The sequence below is a fragment of the Bombus vosnesenskii genome, unplaced genomic scaffold (assembly GCF_011952255.1).
Source record: "Bombus vosnesenskii isolate JDL3184/JDL3185 unplaced genomic scaffold, Bvos_JDL3184-5_v1.1 scf7180000014105, whole genome shotgun sequence".
In the NCBI taxonomy this organism is placed as follows: domain Eukaryota; kingdom Metazoa; phylum Arthropoda; class Insecta; order Hymenoptera; family Apidae; genus Bombus; species Bombus vosnesenskii.
In genome coordinates, this window is record NW_022883371.1 from 5,098,299 (window position 1) to 5,116,173 (window position 17,875).

Below are 17,875 nucleotides of genomic sequence, written 5' to 3' on the forward strand. Positions count from 1 at the left end.
GAAACGCATGATTCTGTAATGGTAGCAGCTGATCTGCAAAAGGGATACACTTGGGCGACAAAGGTCATCATTTTTATGGAGCCCATGCTTCTGTTTCGGCGGTTGATTCGATGAAAAATTATGCATGTGACACAATCGCGACGTAACGCGACGTAATTGCCTCCAGGAAAACTGCCGCGGTTGCACTAGAATTATTTTCATGTATCTTGAGTTTAACTGACTGTTTAATTTGTTGAATCGTGATAGATTGTGCGTATTTCGATTGATTTGCCTCCTTTTTCTTTTCACAATCGTAATCTACTTTCAATAACTTCGTCGAGCGAAGTTTGTCCAGGTATCTTGAAATTTACCTCTTAGTCCGCAAAGTATCTCCGATGTCAACTCGAATTTAGAAGAATGATGTTTTACAAATGGAATGTTGATTGTATAATTATTAGCATAACGGATTTCTGTTTTTCATACAACGTGTGTAACCATCACGCGATAGCAATTCATTCGGAGCATATATCTAAGAAAACGTTGTTCCGTCTTGCCTTGCTTTGTCTGCTCGCTCCTATGGCATAGTTCCTTATATCTGTTAATATACATATAATAACATATTTTGATGTGTGATGTAGAAGGGGCTTTCAGAGCGTATTTTATACTTGGAAACTATCTTCGTCGATATAATACGTACCATATGTTTGGTTCCAAAGAGGATACTATTGACTTTGCATGCACGATGTACCCCTGTAATAACCCTTGTTTTATTTCCTTTAATGTAGGTGGTTTGGCAGGGCTATAGATTGTTGAGTCGTAGTCTACCTTAGGTCAAATTATGTAGTGCTTGGTATGTTTTTAAGGATCGATACAACTGCTCTCCTTCAGCTATTGACAAAAACCACGTGGGCCCATACGCATTTAAATATATTAAGCAGATGGTTCGTTCCAGATTTATGGAATAGTTTTAAAATATCAAATCACTTTTTGAACTTTTCCAAAAAGTGCGTCTGCGCGTGCGAATGCGGCGAAGAAGAGAAAGTGTCGCTTATAAACCGAAGGACGTACAAAATTTCATGCACGTGTTCTTTATGTTTGTTCCAAAGAACTTCGTCACCACATGACGTTGCAGCTTGAAAGGTTAATAGCATGATGGGTAATATCAATTTTCGATTTGTTTTATTGATCCAAGCATAGCAAATAGATATAAATAGTCGGTTACATGAATGACGCAGCGGCGTTAACAGCGATAAATTTACCGATTTTATAAATTTCGATATCCCAAATTTTCCAATATCCAGTTTCCGAATTTCCTAGTTTGTCAATTCTCAAAATATCATACTTTTGAGTTATGAAAATTGAAAATTTTCATAAGCCCAAATTTACGAATATTCAAATTGAGAAAACAAAATTCATCTCCGTTTTCACAACTTTGATGAAAATGACTCTTTTCCTAAAATTCCTGATATCCATCTTGTTCTTGGCATATTTTCACTTATTTGGATACTTCATTTAACTAACGTACGTATCTCGAACTTCTAATTTCTCATCGTAGCAGTCTTCGTACTCAGTAATTGTCGATTTTATTGATTTTTTTTTAAGATAAATTTTTACAACTCACAGTTTTTGCCATGATAATATTACATCCATATTACAAAATGATGAAAAGTTTTTCAGTACTTATATAAGTGCTTACGTAAAGAAGAAATAGCTTAGCTTTACATATAAATTTAATGCATGGCGACCAAAATGATATGTAACTCTAAAAACGCATTTTAAAGAAACGATCATACGCACGAACATTACACCGACGCGAATAAATACCCGTTATCTTTCTAGTTCATCGACTGCGTGTGTCGAATAAGTCGACAGGTTCTCAATGCGCTTGAGTTTAACACACACTGTCTAATCACGATTTTCGTTTCACATATACTTTAGTATATTTAACATATTTTTATTTAACAGGTATTTGGAACATTTCCCGTAGATTGTTATACGTTTGTTATAATAATCACCATCATAAATACATCTACAACGAACGCGAAGAATTCAGGAAGAATTATGTCGCTTCGCTTTTCTTCGTGCACTATTATACAATCGCATAAACGGCATTTCGATTGTTGCGCATAAGAGAATAGAAGCACTAAAACTACAAACAGTCATTGTAACGAACAGGGTAACCTGGAAAACAGAATTGTTATTTCATTATACAATAGTAATATTACATCGAAATTTTCCGAATGAAATAGTTTCATTATACTTACAATGGTGACGTTATCAGCGTAGAAAGGATAATAACTTGAAGAAAAAGCCGAAAGTATCAGAATAGGATTTAGAAGATAAACACCATACGTCAATTTACTCAAAACAACAAAAATATCTAGCGATAAGATTTTCTTCACGATACCTGCAAACGTAACAAATATATTTGGGTGTAATTTACAATAAGAAGAATGCCATTAACGCATTATTGAGTGACATGAAAAATATCGAATTACCAGCATGGTTCGTAGTGCATACAACTACCAGCCAGGCTATACCCAGTGCCCAGCCCGTTCTACTGAGGGCCAAATAAAGAACGACTAAGTTTAAGGACGTGTTATGGTTCACGGGTGTAAATAGAATCGAGCAATTACATAGAATTGCCAAAGTCCAACCAAGGACTAAGAATTTCTAAAAGATTGGATTAATTACGTTATTGATAGATGCACAGAAATGTAGGTGTAACGACAAAACTGATAGAAACAGAATATGTTACTTTTGATAACCGTAATTCGTAGTTGCATTTGCTAAGAAGGTGACATGTAGCCATTCCTATGAGATAAGGAGATATTCTACACCACGGTCGTATATAAACGTATGTCAGTGTCTTATATTGCTCATCCAACCTAGGAAAGATAATATAAGTACATTTACAAATTCCCTATGTTACAAAGAGTGTTAAACATTTTGTATACTAACGTAGGCTCGTAATTAAGAGTGTACCCCACGTAAGCGACTGACTCTATCGATGAAACTAAGCTAAAAACGCCTAAGCCAATGGCAATATTGTAATGCCTGAAACAGTCTATTTTAGTGTCCGGGTAAAACTGGCCAATGAATGACTACAAAACCAAATTTCAAACTCACGTGCTCGATAATATTAGGAGAAAATTACCAAATACGAAGAACTGCATATCATTGGGCAAGTACCAACTCCATGTGAGACACTGCAAACAGTATTTCTCTCCGAAACGATTCTTTCGCAGTAACGCGAACGATATTTACAATGAATTGCCATAGAAAGTATACGTACTAGGTCATCCCAATGGTAGAAGTTGTTTATGTAAAGTATATTTGTCCACCAATATTTGGAACACTTAGCACTTGGATGCTCAAAGGGGAGAAGTGCTGAGACATGATCATGCCAGGTGAAATTTAATATCGCTATCAGTATAACGACGAAATATGCAGGTGTAAGCCTACAAAATTAATGTATTTATTTGAGTAGCACCGTATTTGCATCGCGCATAAATTAAAACACAAAGACATATTAAAATCATCTATACCTAATATATCGCTTCATAATTATTTGGAGGAACATATTCACTCTTTCTATTATAGACGGTACTCTCTCCATTTTTTGATGTTTCTTGAGAAAAATATACGACGTCAGAAAACCGCTCATAAAGAAAAACGTGTCCACCAAGAATGTCGTATTGAATATCATTCGCGCGGGCACTTCATCGATCATCAGGTACAAATGCGATTTGTTAGCTAAACACATGATTGGTGTCGTTAAAAAAGTTGAGCTATCATATATCAGAAATCGGAATGGGCTATTGAAATTAAAACGCAATTGAAATTCATTTTTTACCCATAGTATTCAATCCGTACATGATCAGATGTGCCAGTATAATCCATAGCATTCCCAACACTTTTATACCGTGGAATATACGCAAATTCTCTACATCCTCTTTTACTTTAAATATTTGCCGTACATTTCTGAGCAACGAAAAACAGAGCAAATATTGGTTCATGCGATTTTGTTCCCTCGACTCTGAAGGTGTCGATCCAGTGTGATCGGTTTTGCGTTCCCCTTGTGTTCCGTTCTCCAATTCTATTCAAAGTTAACCATACGTTACACAGATTCCCGTGAAATAAACTCGTGGCGATCAGAATCATTAACATCCGGAATACCAGGTATTATCGTATGTATCGCTTACCTTCCGTATTTCCACCTTGAAGTGCTATGATTTCATTTTTGCTGTTTACACGGGTTCGATGGCCGAAAATATCATATACTGTGGCCGCTGTCACGGTAGTACACAACAATAGTAAAATTCCTCTGTAATCACAGTTTTAAGGTTTCTACTCGATATTTAGTCGAACGCCGATCGTGATACTTCTATTTATGTCGACTGAGAATTGAAATTTGGACTGTCGATTAGGAGCTTAAAATTTACGTACATGATGGAGATCATCTTCGCAGAGAGTAGCCATTGATAATCATTTACCAAATCAGTGACTTCGATGAGCCTGAAGTGTACAGCAAAAAGTTTGCCGATGAGAAGAATCTTATCATGCAATGTTTTATCTAGCATCGTGGCTACATCTCGTTTGGTGCAGGATGCCGGTAAACAAAGTCCAAGCGTAATCAAATCCTTACAAAAACGTTCGTCACAGTCCAGAAACTCCACATTATAAATCTGATTCATTATGCTAATCATGTACATGAGATATGTACGTGCTTACTTCGTCCGGCATTTCTTGATGATACTGCATAGTGCTATTGTGCCGCATGCGCCCAATAAAAAAACGGAACTCAAAAGGTGGATGCTCCTCGTTCGGGTTGCGATATATCGTATTGTTCTTTCGTTTCCCCTCCGAGACAAACAGCGTGCGATTTTGAGAGAGAATGGTGCAACCCATACGATCTCCTAACCAATAATTGTGTCCGCTTATAAATCCCCCGGGTGGCACGCCACTGGTGTCCAAAGCTTAAAGAATATATGATACTGCGTTGGAAACATCTGATGATACTATTGGCAATAAGGATTTTAAGCGGTAAGGAAGTTGAATGCAGAACTTGGCGTTTCGTGTTTAAAGTCAGAAAATTCAGTTCGTTAGAATAAGAAAAACAGCTACGACTATGACCGTCGCCTTTCCGCACCTCAAACGAAGAAAGTAGTTTCTTGCGCAATGTGCGAAGGAAGTCTAAGGGTCCAGGTTCAACTCGACTAAAAATTGTGCAGTTGATACAACCGCGACATAATCGTCGCTAGAAGAATTCTGGCGGTTGCATAAAAGTTACTTTTACGGTTATTAATTTTTTCACGGTGTAAATGCGTTTTAAATGCAAACAAGGGATGCGATATGTTACGAAATGCAGCCGCAAGCACGGTGTATAGTTATTCGAATTCTATATCCGTTTATGTTTTGTACGTTGGTATATAATGGTTAGACGATTATGTGTTATATATTTAATGTGATTTGTTTTATCCTTCCTTTTGTACGCAATTGGCCGGCAGTAGAAATTCATTCACAGTACCTTAAAAGTTCTGTTTACCTCTTAGACCCCAAAATATCTGGTTGTCAACAGCATTACGAAATTCATCAACCTCCATCCGACATTTGCTGGAATTTAGAAGATCCACATTTTCCAAAACCGCGTACGCGGGAAGTACCTGCCTCATGGTCACTGGGTCTAGCGCGGTCGCTTGGGTCGACACGTAAATCATTGTTAATGATAAAAGGGATAGCCATATCCACGAGGAAACTTTTCCGTACTGCATGCTCTGGAATACGATTTGCACTCGGATTATTCAAATTCTCTATTGAAAAAAATGGTCAACCATACAAATGACCATTATTCTTTCTTATACGATGAAGTACGTTGTCACTCTTTTGATACTATGGTCGATCAAGAGTATGACTACTATAATATGAATGAAATGTTCAGTACATCTATTGGGTACCAACATTTTCTAGGAAGATCGCGTCAAGACTAGTCGTATCCAACAAGGAACGCACAATTTATGACGTAGGACGCTGACAATCATTGTAAATATTTCATCTTCTTGATTATCGCCCAGTTACAGAATCCCAATTAGATTATTGCAGTACTGTTGTCGGCACGTGGCTTACCGAAATCGTTAATTATCAGCACGCCGACACTCTGTTGAGCAAATTTTTATCTTTTTCGGTTTTTCTCGGTCAGTATTTGATCGTAGTAGATATTTGTGACACAATACCTAACCTACTAAGCATTTGTTCCTAGTAATAACGATTCCCGAAATGCACCAATTTTGGAAAAAACTGTGGGGTGTCAACTTTACGGATGTTTTGTGCTTTTACAATAGCAGTTACCTCATTGCAGGAGTAGAATGATATGTATTGTCGTTAATATTATAAAATTTGAACTATGTGTGAATTTGAACCAAGATGAGAAGGACAGCTAAATGGGGCCATTCTCTACTTACATTTTTTAATTCATTTAAAAAACTGAGACTCTAAGAGAAAATGAAACGACAGCACGCGATACTGTAGACGTTTGTGTCCAGAGTTGCGTCAAAAGATACTTGGATGTTGTGTTTTGTTTACAATTTAAAGGAGGAAAACTTTGGCGAAATACACTATGTGGATGGTATATATAACAATATCGACAATATAAATTGGACAAAACATGATTTTCTAGTTTTCCTTGTCGATTTTCTCGGCAAAAATGTCTGCTTTCTTCGAATACGCAAACTTTACTCCACGTTTGGTGGAGAAGATGGTATCGTAAAAATGAGCTTCAGTGAGTCTTTATTCTCTAAAGGTGAACTGTTCTTACGCAAAGTCTGGTGGATAAGTTGATGATTCGAGGCACGAACGATACTGAACTAACCGTTTCTAATGTCGACACTAATGCTCCGATCGACGTTTCCGTTTGAACGATTACACGAGACTGCCGAAACTGCTTACACGGCATCCGTGCGCCGATTGGTTTCACAATGAATGCAAAGAATTCACAATTAGCATTTTATGAGTAAATCTGTCCTCAGTGTTCTGAGTCAGAATCCCGATACTAAGTCCAATCGAACCGTTATACTCCGCTAAATTGGAAAATTACAAGATTGAAAAGAAAACTCGTCATAATGATGCATTTCGCTATTGAAACGACGATGCGCATAGAAATGCAAAACACTGCTACGAATGTTCAATGGAATGATTTTGGCTGTTACTGTGTCGTTTTCGCAAAGTTTTGTTTCTTCGGACGGAACAAGTTATTTCGGCCCAATTATTCTTGTAATGTTGGCTAATTCGAAATTGTGACGCATAACTATTTAGGTGATACAGTCAGTGGTGCAGACGGTAATTGAATATTTTAAGAGACGTTACGAGAAAAATTTATTGCGTCGTTTATTAGTATTAATTAATTGCTGGCGATAATGGTGTGGGAGTTTTACGATTTTATAAAAGATTCAGTTTAAAAGATTGTATTTCTTTGTTGTGCAAAACGTGAAAAGTCGTACCACACAAACCACACCTAATCCGCGCTGAGAGTATGTCATGTAACCATCTAAATGAAAATGCGAGCCAAATTAGTTTCAGGTATTCTTTCTGCAGACAATATTGACAGGAATGAAGACATGCAGATACGTTGGATTGGAATGATAACACAAAACGTGACAGATGGAATACAATCATTTATTTTAGTAGGGATCATTTCGTTATATCTATGACGGATTGTGTTATTCTCTATATCTCCCGTAATTTTGATTCTTCTCGAATCGATTATCTGAAAAACAGCTTATAGAAACTTTTTTATCTCTCAATTAGTTGGGATAATTGACGTTCTCAAACTCCTGTATTGCAAGTAGTTATCCGTGACATTCATTTCCTTTCACCGCATATCATTTATTATCTTTTCGACGGTTGTCCCCATGTCTCGTCAAGTAGAATATGCTCGCCTGCTACGAATGACGCCCTGTTTCGTCAAGTAGTACAGAGCATTTAAAACAGGATTTAAATATTTGTTGTACAGTACTATGTAAAATAAAGGTCAAATTCTGCGTTTTGCGTAGTATCCGGGTAACAAAATATTATGGAACAACGACGCTTTGATGTCTCTAACCGAAATTGAGGATCGCTTCTTACGGAAAGAAGCTGCGAAGAGTTTCGGTTAAATACCTGTGTATCCCTGACATTTTCGAAATTTGGTATTTCTAACTTACTGTACTGCTCAGTCTGTGACTTAATGTCCTTTATTCTTTATTGTAGATAAAATTCAATACACCGAAGCAGAATTTCTTCGTATGCTTTGTGTTATATTCTATATTTATATTATTATTCATTTACATAAATACGCTTTTGCAACTTTTTATAATTGATCCCATAAAATTCTGTCCCTCCTAACAATAATAACGTTATGAAGTCATTGAACACGTATTTTATCGCTTAAGAAATTAACAGTTTTCTGCGTTGACCAGCAACTTGTGACTCTTCTCTCTTCTCTCTTTCCCTCACATTTCCCTCATTTCGACATGAATTTTTCGAGTCGCTGCGCAACCCAGATGCCCGGAGCAGCGGTCTCATCACTTGTGAAAGGAGAATGACCAGTGACATTAAATCAACCATCCTCACGAATTCGAAAATACTTAATTAAGGAGTCAGTTTGTCTTATCCGTGCCAACATGTCTCGTCCGAGATGTTATCAAATGTTTTTTTGGATAAGTCTGATCTTACATTTAAATTAACATATTACATCAAGCACACAATGTATATACCATCTGTTTAAATTAACTCTGACAATTATTCATAGTAATAAATAATCTTTGTCAGCCTTTCTTCTTTGCGACAAATAATTATTGCTGCTACATCACTTTCCAGCTTGGTGTCTCGAACATTCTATGTGCCTTTGAATCCTGAATAATGGATTAGGTTTCGATCATTCTGTGCTTACCTTATGGTCTTGTGACGTGAACTTGCAACATTGTCTACGCGTTTTTTATCATGTTCTCCAAGTCTCTTTTTTTTTAAACATGCAAGGCAAATGTCAGTGTTAGGAACGAAAAACAACTGCGAGAAAGTCGCCGTGAACTGCGCGGCAAATACTTTTTCTCTTCCTTCAGTGATCTATATTTATTTGTATATAACCTTATTTACGTCATCCAAATTACAATATCCTCGTCTATAAAGATGAGAGAGTTCAGAGATCACTGCCATAAAGATATGTTTTTCAATACTTCGACGCATGAAATGCTGAGTTCTTGTCATAAGTTTGATAATTGGAAGACTGAGACTAATTTTTGCTACCAACTTCATTTGTTCTTCTTGGTGCACTAATATTCAATCGCAGAAGTGATATAAACGGCATTTCAGTTGTTGCGGATAACAGAATAGAAGCACTGAAACTACAAGTAATCATTGTAATGGAGTAAATGCCCTGAAAAGCAGAAACGTTATTTCGTGATATTAATATTACGTCGAAATTGCCGAAATGAAATAGTTTCATTATACTTACAAAGGTGACGATATTAATGTATAAAACATAAAAATTTAAAGAGTAAGCCAAAAGTATAGTAACAGGATTAAGGAGATAAGCACCATACGTTAATTTACTGAAAGGGACGAAAATATCCAGCGATAAGATTTTGTTCACGATACCTGCAAACGTAACAAATATACTTGGGTGTAGTTCACAAAACGTTAAATAATTCGCATTACTCAAAGAGTATCTTTACGATAACTAGAATGACATTAACGTATTACTGAGTGACATGAAAAATATCTACTTACCGCCATTATTCGTAGTGCATGCAACTACAAGCCAGGCAATACCTAGTGCCCAGCATGTTCTACTGAGGGCCAAATAAAGAATGGAGAGACCAAAGGATATGTTCCTGTTCGCGAGTCCGAAGAGAATCGAACAGTTACATAAAATTGCCAAGGACCAACCAACGATTAAGCTTTTCTGAAACATAAATTTAATCACGCTATTGAAAGATGCAGAAAAATATAAGTCTAACGAACAAACAGTATACATTACTTTTGAGAAATGCAATTTGTAATTCCATTTTGTAAGAAGGTGGCATGTGGCCATTCCTATGAGATATGGCGGTATTCTACACCATGGTCGTATATAAATCTCTGACATCGTTCTATATTGTCCGTCTAGTCTACGAAAGTTAATGTAACGTATATTTACAAATTCCTTATGTTATAAAGAATGTTAAACATTTTGTACGCTTACGTAGGCTGGTAATTAATAGTGTACCCCGTGTAAACGAGTGATCCTATCGATGAGAGTAGCGTAAAGATGCCTATGCCCACGGCAATATTGTAATGCCTGAAACAGTCGATTTTAGAGCCCAGGTTAAATTGGGTTCTAAGAAATGAAACAACGAAATTATAAACTCACGTGATCGATAAAGTTAAGAGAAAACTGCCAAATACGAAGAACTGCATATCGTTGGGCAGGTACCAACTCCATGTGAGACACTGCAAACAGTACTTCTCTCCGAAACGATTCTTTTGCAATAACGCGAACGATATTTGCAATAAATTATCTGAGAAAGTATACGTACTAGCTCGTCCCATCTATAGAAGTTGTTGATGTAAAGTATGTTAGTCCACCAATATTTGGAACACTTATCATTTGGATGCTCAACGGGAAGAAGCTCTGAGACATGATGATGCCAGGTAAAATTCAGTATCGCGATTAATATAACGACGAAATATGCAGGTGTAAGCCTTCGAAATTAATACATTTATTTTATTATCATCGAAATCTCATCGATAGAATTAATCATGCATTGATACTATACTATACCTTATATATCGTTTGACAATCTTTTGAAAAAATTCGTTCATCCTCTTTGCTATAGGCGGGATTCCCTGATATTTTCGTCGTTCCTTCAGAAATGAATATGATAACAGATAACCACTCATAAAGAAAAATGCATCCACCGATAATGTGAAGTTGCGTATGATTTGAAAGTGTAAACTCTCAGCCTGTATAAATACAAGCCAATTGTTACCTGTGTACATGAGTGATTGAATTATAAAAAACATGGTAGGTCAGAAATCGGATCGGAGTAGTATACTTAAAACATCGTTAAAATTCGTTTCTTACTCGCAACATGAAATGCGTAGAACACTACGTGCCCCAGAATAATCCATACCATTGTCAATGTTTTCAAGCCGTAGAATACTCGCAGATTATTACCACCCTTTTCCGGTTTAAATATTTCTTTTACATTGGTGAGAAATGAAAAACACAGAAGATGTTTGCTGATACGATTCAGCTGCTCCGACTCGCGGGGTGCCGGTTCCTCATTGTCGGTTTCGCGTTTCTCTTTTTTTATGTTCTCCAATTCTATTCAAAGTTAACCGTACGTTATATGCATTTCCGTGATTCCCATTCCATCGCGAGGCGATAAAAGTAATTAAAATTGGTTACGTGAGCGCAGTTTCGTGTTAAGTAATAGTTAATATCAAGTATCAATGTATGTGTGGCTTACCTATCCCGTTGGTACTTTCGAACGTCAGCTTCCCCCTTTTTTTAATTAAACGCTTTCGATGGAGGAAAACGTCGTATATTGTGGCCGCTATTACGGTAGCATACAACGATAACAAAACTCCTCTGTAATCAGAATTTTAAAGTTCTTACACGGTATTTTATCGGATGCAGATCTTGACCTATGTAATATATATCTGAAGTTTCAAATTGCGAGTTTGAAGCGTACGTACATGATGCAGATCATTTCCGCAGAGAGTAGCCATTGACCATCATCCACCAAATCGGAGACTTCGATCAGCTTGAGGTGTATATTAAAAAGTTTTCCAATGAAAAGTGTCTCATTACGAAATACTTTATCCAGCATAGTGGCAACATCGCCTATGCTGCAGGATGCCGGTAAGCAAAGTCCAAGCGTGATCAAATCCTAAAATAGATGCAGTTTCTCAATTTTCTGATCGTCCGTCGTGACCGTAAAAATTCGCACGTAAATTTCATGAAATATTTTAATATTAATGATATCATCTATCAATATTATTTTAATGCGATAAATTCTTAATTGACTGCACAAACTGACTACATACTGATTGCAATTCGCATTGCAACTTGAATCGTTAGAGATATACAATCGAGATACTAATTCTAAAATATCCATTTGCTTACTTCGTCTTCTACTTCTATATGATATTGGACAGTGCTATTGTGCCGCGCACGTGCAATAAAAAAACGAAACTCAAAAGGTGAATATTCTTCATTCGGGTTCCGGTATATGGAATTGTTCTTTCGTACTTTCTCCGATAGAAATACCGTGCGATTTTCAGAGAAAAACTTGCAACCTCCTTGGTCTCCTAACCAATGGTTGTTCCCGACGACAAATCCTCCGGATGGTACGCCACTGGTATCCAATGCTTAAAAAACACATGATCTCTCATTGGAAACTGCTCGTGATATAATTAGCGACAAGGATCTGATGCGGTGAGAAAATTAAGCGCTCCGTTTGAAACCAACAGCATGAGCTGATCAGGAAAATAGTGACGACGACGATCATAGCTTTTACACGCCGCGTACGAAGGAGCTAGTTTCTGGTACAACGTACGAAGAAAGTCTCAAGGTCAGGAAATGGCTCGATAAAAAATTACACATCTTACACAATCACAACGTAGCGTGATGGTACCGTGATCAGAAGAATCTTCGCGGTTGCACAGAAGTTGTTTCTATTGTTTTTGAGTCGAATTTTGCGTGTTATAAGCGTGTTCATCGAGAACATGTCACGAAACACAATCGCAAACACGGTGTACATCTTTTTGAATCACGGTCGGTTATACGTATTTTGTTTGGTTTGCCTCCTTCTTCCTTTTCGCTGTAATGGACTGGTGGTAGCTTCGCGGAATCGAATTCGGCTATATATCTTAAAAGTTCTATTAACCTCTTAGAGCCCAAAGTATCTGGTTATCCACCGCATTCCGAAATTCATCTATCTCCGTTCGACATCTGCTGGAATTTAGAAGATCAGCATTTTCCAGAACCGCGTACACTGGAAGTATCTTCCTTGAGATCATCGGGTCTAGTTCGGTCGCTTGCATTGACACGTGAAAGCTTGTTAAAGATAAAAGGGATAACCATATCCACGACGAAAGTTTTCCGTACTGCATGCTCTGGAATAGGATTTGCACTCGGATCATTGAAAATCTCTAATGAAAAAAATGGTCAACCATACAAATGACCATTATTCTCTCTTATACGATGAACTACATTGTAGCACTTTCGATACTATGGTCGATAATATGAATGAAACGTTCAGTTTATCTATTGGGTACCAACATTTTTTAGGAAGATCACGGAAAGAGTAGCTGTATTCATCAAGGAACGCACAATTTATGACGTAGGACGCTGACAATCATTTCAATTATTTCATCTTCTTGATTATCGCCCAGTTACGGAACCCCAATTAAATTATTGCAGTACTGTTGTCGGCACGTGGCTTACCGAAATCGTTAATTATCACCACGCCGATACTCTGTTGGGCAAATTTTTATTTTTTTCGGTTTTTCTCGGTCAGTATTTGATCGTTGTAGATATTTGTGACACAATACCGAACCTGCCAAACTTTTCTTCCTAGAACTAACGGTTTCCGAAATGCACCAATTTTGAAAAAAATTGTGGGTGTCAACTTTACGGATGTTTTGTGCTTTTACATTACCAGTTACCTCATTGCAGGAGTAGAATGATATGTATTGTCGCTAATATTATAAATATTGATATGTGTGTGAATTGGAACCAAGGTGAGAAGAACAGCAAAGTGGGGCCATTTTCTACTTACATATTTAATTCATTTAAAAAAATAACACTCTAACAGAAAATGTAACGACGGCGCGCGATACTGCAGACGTTTGTGCTAAGAGTTGCATCAAAAGAAACTTGGAAGTCGTGTTTTGTTTGCAATGTGAAGGAGAAAAACTTTGGCGAATTGAGCGATGGGGATGACATATACAACTTTATCAACAATATAAATTGGAAAAAGCATGATTTTCTAGTTTTCCTTGACGATATTCTCTGCAAAAATGTCTGCTTTCTTCGAATACGCAAAAATTGAACAGCTTTTTTACTCCATGTCTGGTGGAGAGGATGGTATCGTAATAAGGAGTTTCAGTGAAACTCTATCTGTGAAAGTGAACTGTTCTTACGCAAAGTCTGGTGGAGAAGTTGACGATTCGAAGTCACGAACGAAACTGAATTAACCGTCTCTAATGTCGACACTAATCCTCCCATCGACGTTTTCATTTGATCGATTATACGAGGCTGCCGAATCTACTTACGCGGCATCCGTGCGCTGATTGGTTTCACACCGAATGCAAAAACTTCACAATTAGCATTTTATGATAAATTCATTCCTCAGTGTTCTTAGTCAGAATCACGATACTAAGTCCGATGGAACCGTCATACTCCGCCAAATTGAAAAATTACAAGATTGAAAAGAAAATTCGTCATAATGATGCATTTCGCTATTGAAACGACGATGCGCATAGAATTGCAAAACACTGCTACGAATGTTCAATGTCAATGGGTGTTACCGTGTCGTTCTCGCAAAGTTTTGTTTCTTCGGACGGAACAAGTTATTTCGGCCCATTTATTCTTGTAATGTTGGCTAATTCGAAGTGAAATTGTAACGCATAACTATTTAGGTGATACAGTCAGAGGTACAGACGGTAATTGAATCTTTTAAGAGACGCTACGAGAAAGATTTATTGCGATGTATATTATTATCCACTAATTGCTGGCGATAATGGTGTGGGAGTTTTACGATTTTATATAAGATTCAGTTTAAAAGATTGTATTTCTTTGTTGTGCAAAACGTGAAAAGTCGTACCACACAAACCACACCTAATCCGCGCTGAGAGTATGTCATGTAACCATCTAAATGAAAATGCGAGCCAAATTAGTTTTATGTATTCTTTCTGCAGACAATATTGACACGAATGAAGATATGCAGATACGTTGGGTTGGAATGATAGCACAAAACGTGACAGATGGAATACAATCATTTATTTTAGTAGGGATCATTTTGTTATATCTATGACGGATTGTGTTATTCTCTATATCTCCCGTAATTTTGATTCTTCTCGAATCAATTATCTGAAAAACAGCTTATAGAAACTTTTTTATCTCTCAATTAGTTGGGATAATTGACGTTCTCAAACTCCTGTATTGCAAGTAGTTATTCGTGACATTCATTTCCTTTCACCTCATATCTATTGAGAATCGCTTCTTACGAAAATAAGTTGCGAAGAGTTCCGATTGGATACCTGTTGATCCGTGACGTTATTGGAATTTGGTATTTTTACCTACCGTTGTATTGCTCAGTCTGTGTTCCATACTAATGTCCTGCATACTTTATTGTAGACCAAATTTAATACACCGAGGCAGAATTCCATCGTATACTTTATTTCATATTCTATATTTATATTACTATATTATTATATTATATTATTATATTATATGTTATATATTATTATTATATTATTATCCATTTACATAAATACGCTTTTGCAACTTTTTATAATTGAACCCATAAAATTCTGCCTCTCCTAACAATAATAATGTTATGAAGTCATTGAACACGTATTTTTTCGCTTAAGAAATTAACAGTTTTCTGCGTTGACCAGCAACTTGTGACTCTTCTCTCCTCTCTTTTCCTCATTTCTTATTTCGACATGAATTTTTCGAGTCGCTGCGCAATCCAGATGCCCGGAGCAGTGGTCTCATCACTTGTGAAAGGAGAATGACCAGTGACATTAAATCAACCATCCTCACGAATTCGAAAATACTTAATGAAACAGTCAGTTTGTCTTATCCGTGCCAACATGTCTCGTCCGAGATATTATCAAATGTTTTTTTGGATAAGTCTGATCTTACATTCCAATTGACATATTACATCAAGCACACAATGTATGTACCATCTGCTTAAAATAACTCTGTCAATTATTCATAATAATAATTAATCTTTGCCAGCTTCTCATCCTTGCAGCAAATAATCATTGCTGCTACACCACTTTCCAGCTTGGTGTCTCGAACATTCTATGTGCATTTGAATCCTGAATAATGGATTAGATTTTGATCATTCTTTTTTTTTTTTATTATTATTATTAACGTGGAGGAAATCCGCACGGACACCAAGTCGCTTCTGGGGAAAAGCGGCGTGGCAGTGCCGGACTCCAACCGACTAAAACCTCCACGATGACCGTCCCGGCTGCGATCGAAAGGGGCCGGGAACCGGTGTGAACGATACACCCCCCCCCCGCTTGATGGAGCGGTGTGTGGCCATTGTCACACCGCCCCTCGTCGCCGGAGCCGCCGTGCCAGACAGTCCGGTTCCCCTACTGGGCTGGTTTGGGGCCCCGGAGCGCTGAGCTGCCAGCGCCTAAGTTTGCACCCCACCGCGGCGGACCTAGCGTACCTCACTGAAGCGCATCCATGGCCTTTGCCGCGCCCTCGCCGGTCAATCCTCTCAGGGTGAGAGTACCGCACCCTCACCCTCTCCGCGGCCTCTTTTCGAAGCATAACTTGCTCACAGAAGGAGGTCACGGCCCTCCTCCTTCTCTTGCTTACCAACAATGCCTCGAGGATCGTCAGCGGCGAGAGGTCCCATCCGATTTCCGCGATGAGGTCGTGGTGCGGCCGCGCCCACGTCTGGCAGTATTCCAGCGTGTGCTGCGCTGAATCCACGCTCGCATCGCAGTGGTGGCAGCGCGCGGTCGCCTCCTTCCCGATTCGGTGCAGATACTCACCGAAGCAGTCGTGTCCGGTGAGCACCTGCGTCACCCTGTACGTCAGAGGAGGTCCGCCGCCGTCCAACCAAACGTCCCAGTTTGGAAGGATGGCCCCGAAGACCCTTATCCCCGGTGCACCCGCTCTCGTGTCGAGGTTGGCGCGCCATCTGTCGAGCAAAGCTCGCTGAGCCCGAACCCTGACGTCGGCGCCCGCTGGGCCCACCCCGCCCGACACACCCCGAATGTGGAGGTAAATCTCGCGGCACCTCAGGGTCCTGCAATTCGAACGGGGGAAACCCGGCTAGCACCGCCGTTACCGCCGCAGAAATGGTGCGGAAGCCCCTCACTACCCTGATGGCCACCGTCCTGTGCAGCCTCCTGATCGCTAGGAGACTGCGACGGTTGGTCATCAGGTCCTCTGCCCAGATCGGAGCTCCGCAGAGGAGCTTCGATTGCACCACGCCGGCGTACAGCCGGTGCACTCCGACGTCGGGCCCGCCCAGCCGAGGCAGCAAACGTCCTAAGGTCGCCTCAACAGACGGCACCAGGCGCTCGAAGTGAGCGCTGAAGGTCCAGTGGCTGTCGAGGGTTAGGCCCAGATACTTCATGCTGGTTCCGACTCCGATCTCAGCCCCCTCCAACCTCAGGCGATAACCCGCTGGAGGCGTCCCGTGATCGGGCTTACGGCAAAACCACATTACCTCGGACTTCTCTGGGGACACCCTCAGTCCCAATCCCTTGATCTCGGCGACCACGCAGGCCACCGCCAACTCCGCCAGACGGACGGTTCTACCCCATGCCGTGCCCCAGACCAGCACCAACGTGTCGTCGGCGTAGCACGTCAGTGTCGAGTTCGGAGGCATCGGCGTTCGAAGCACTGCGTCGTACGCGATGTTCCACAGCAACGGACCCAACACCGAACCTTGCGGGACCCCGCGGTGTACAGCCCTCCCGGTCACCCCTCCGCCCCGAACGGTATAGACGATACTCCGGTCCCGGAGGGATGCCCGGATCACACCTCGCAGGTACGCGGGCACCCGATGGAATTCGAGGGCCCGGCATATCCTGTCCCAGGGGATGCTGTTAAAGGCGTTGACCACGTCCAGGGACACGGCCAGCGCCACGTAACCACGCCGCTCGGCCCCCT

At 39.5% G+C, this 17,875-nt stretch overlaps 3 protein-coding genes across 7 annotated transcripts in view; 1 reads left to right on the forward strand and 2 right to left on the reverse strand.

Annotated features, from left to right (window-relative positions):
- Nucleotides 1–17,875, forward strand: part of LOC117239573 (monocarboxylate transporter 10-like) — a 300,758-nt gene that overhangs the window by 113,582 nt on the left and 169,301 nt on the right. The window lies entirely within an intron of this gene.
- LOC117239575 (nose resistant to fluoxetine protein 6-like) lies at nt 1,872–6,901 on the reverse strand. The gene is made up of 14 exons (XM_033505262.1): nt 6,848–6,901; nt 5,528–5,756; nt 4,714–4,958; nt 4,429–4,622; nt 4,185–4,306; nt 3,836–4,078; nt 3,528–3,735; nt 3,275–3,440; nt 3,109–3,188; nt 2,941–3,036; nt 2,738–2,867; nt 2,478–2,652; nt 2,244–2,386; nt 1,872–2,160 (listed from the first exon to the last, which is right to left on the reverse strand). Exons 2-14 carry the CDS (start codon nt 5,751–5,753, stop codon nt 2,029–2,031), a joined length of 2,160 nt encoding a protein of 719 aa, XP_033361153.1. The 5' UTR covers nt 5,754–5,756; nt 6,848–6,901; the 3' UTR covers nt 1,872–2,028.
- Nucleotides 9,245–14,235, reverse strand: LOC117239716 (nose resistant to fluoxetine protein 6-like). The gene is made up of 14 exons (XM_033505514.1): nt 14,146–14,235; nt 12,888–13,116; nt 12,125–12,369; nt 11,695–11,888; nt 11,466–11,587; nt 11,078–11,320; nt 10,775–10,982; nt 10,530–10,695; nt 10,364–10,443; nt 10,196–10,291; nt 9,992–10,121; nt 9,742–9,916; nt 9,467–9,609; nt 9,245–9,388 (listed from the first exon to the last, which is right to left on the reverse strand). Exons 2-14 carry the CDS (start codon nt 13,111–13,113, stop codon nt 9,245–9,247), a joined length of 2,172 nt encoding a protein of 723 aa, XP_033361405.1. The 5' UTR covers nt 13,114–13,116; nt 14,146–14,235.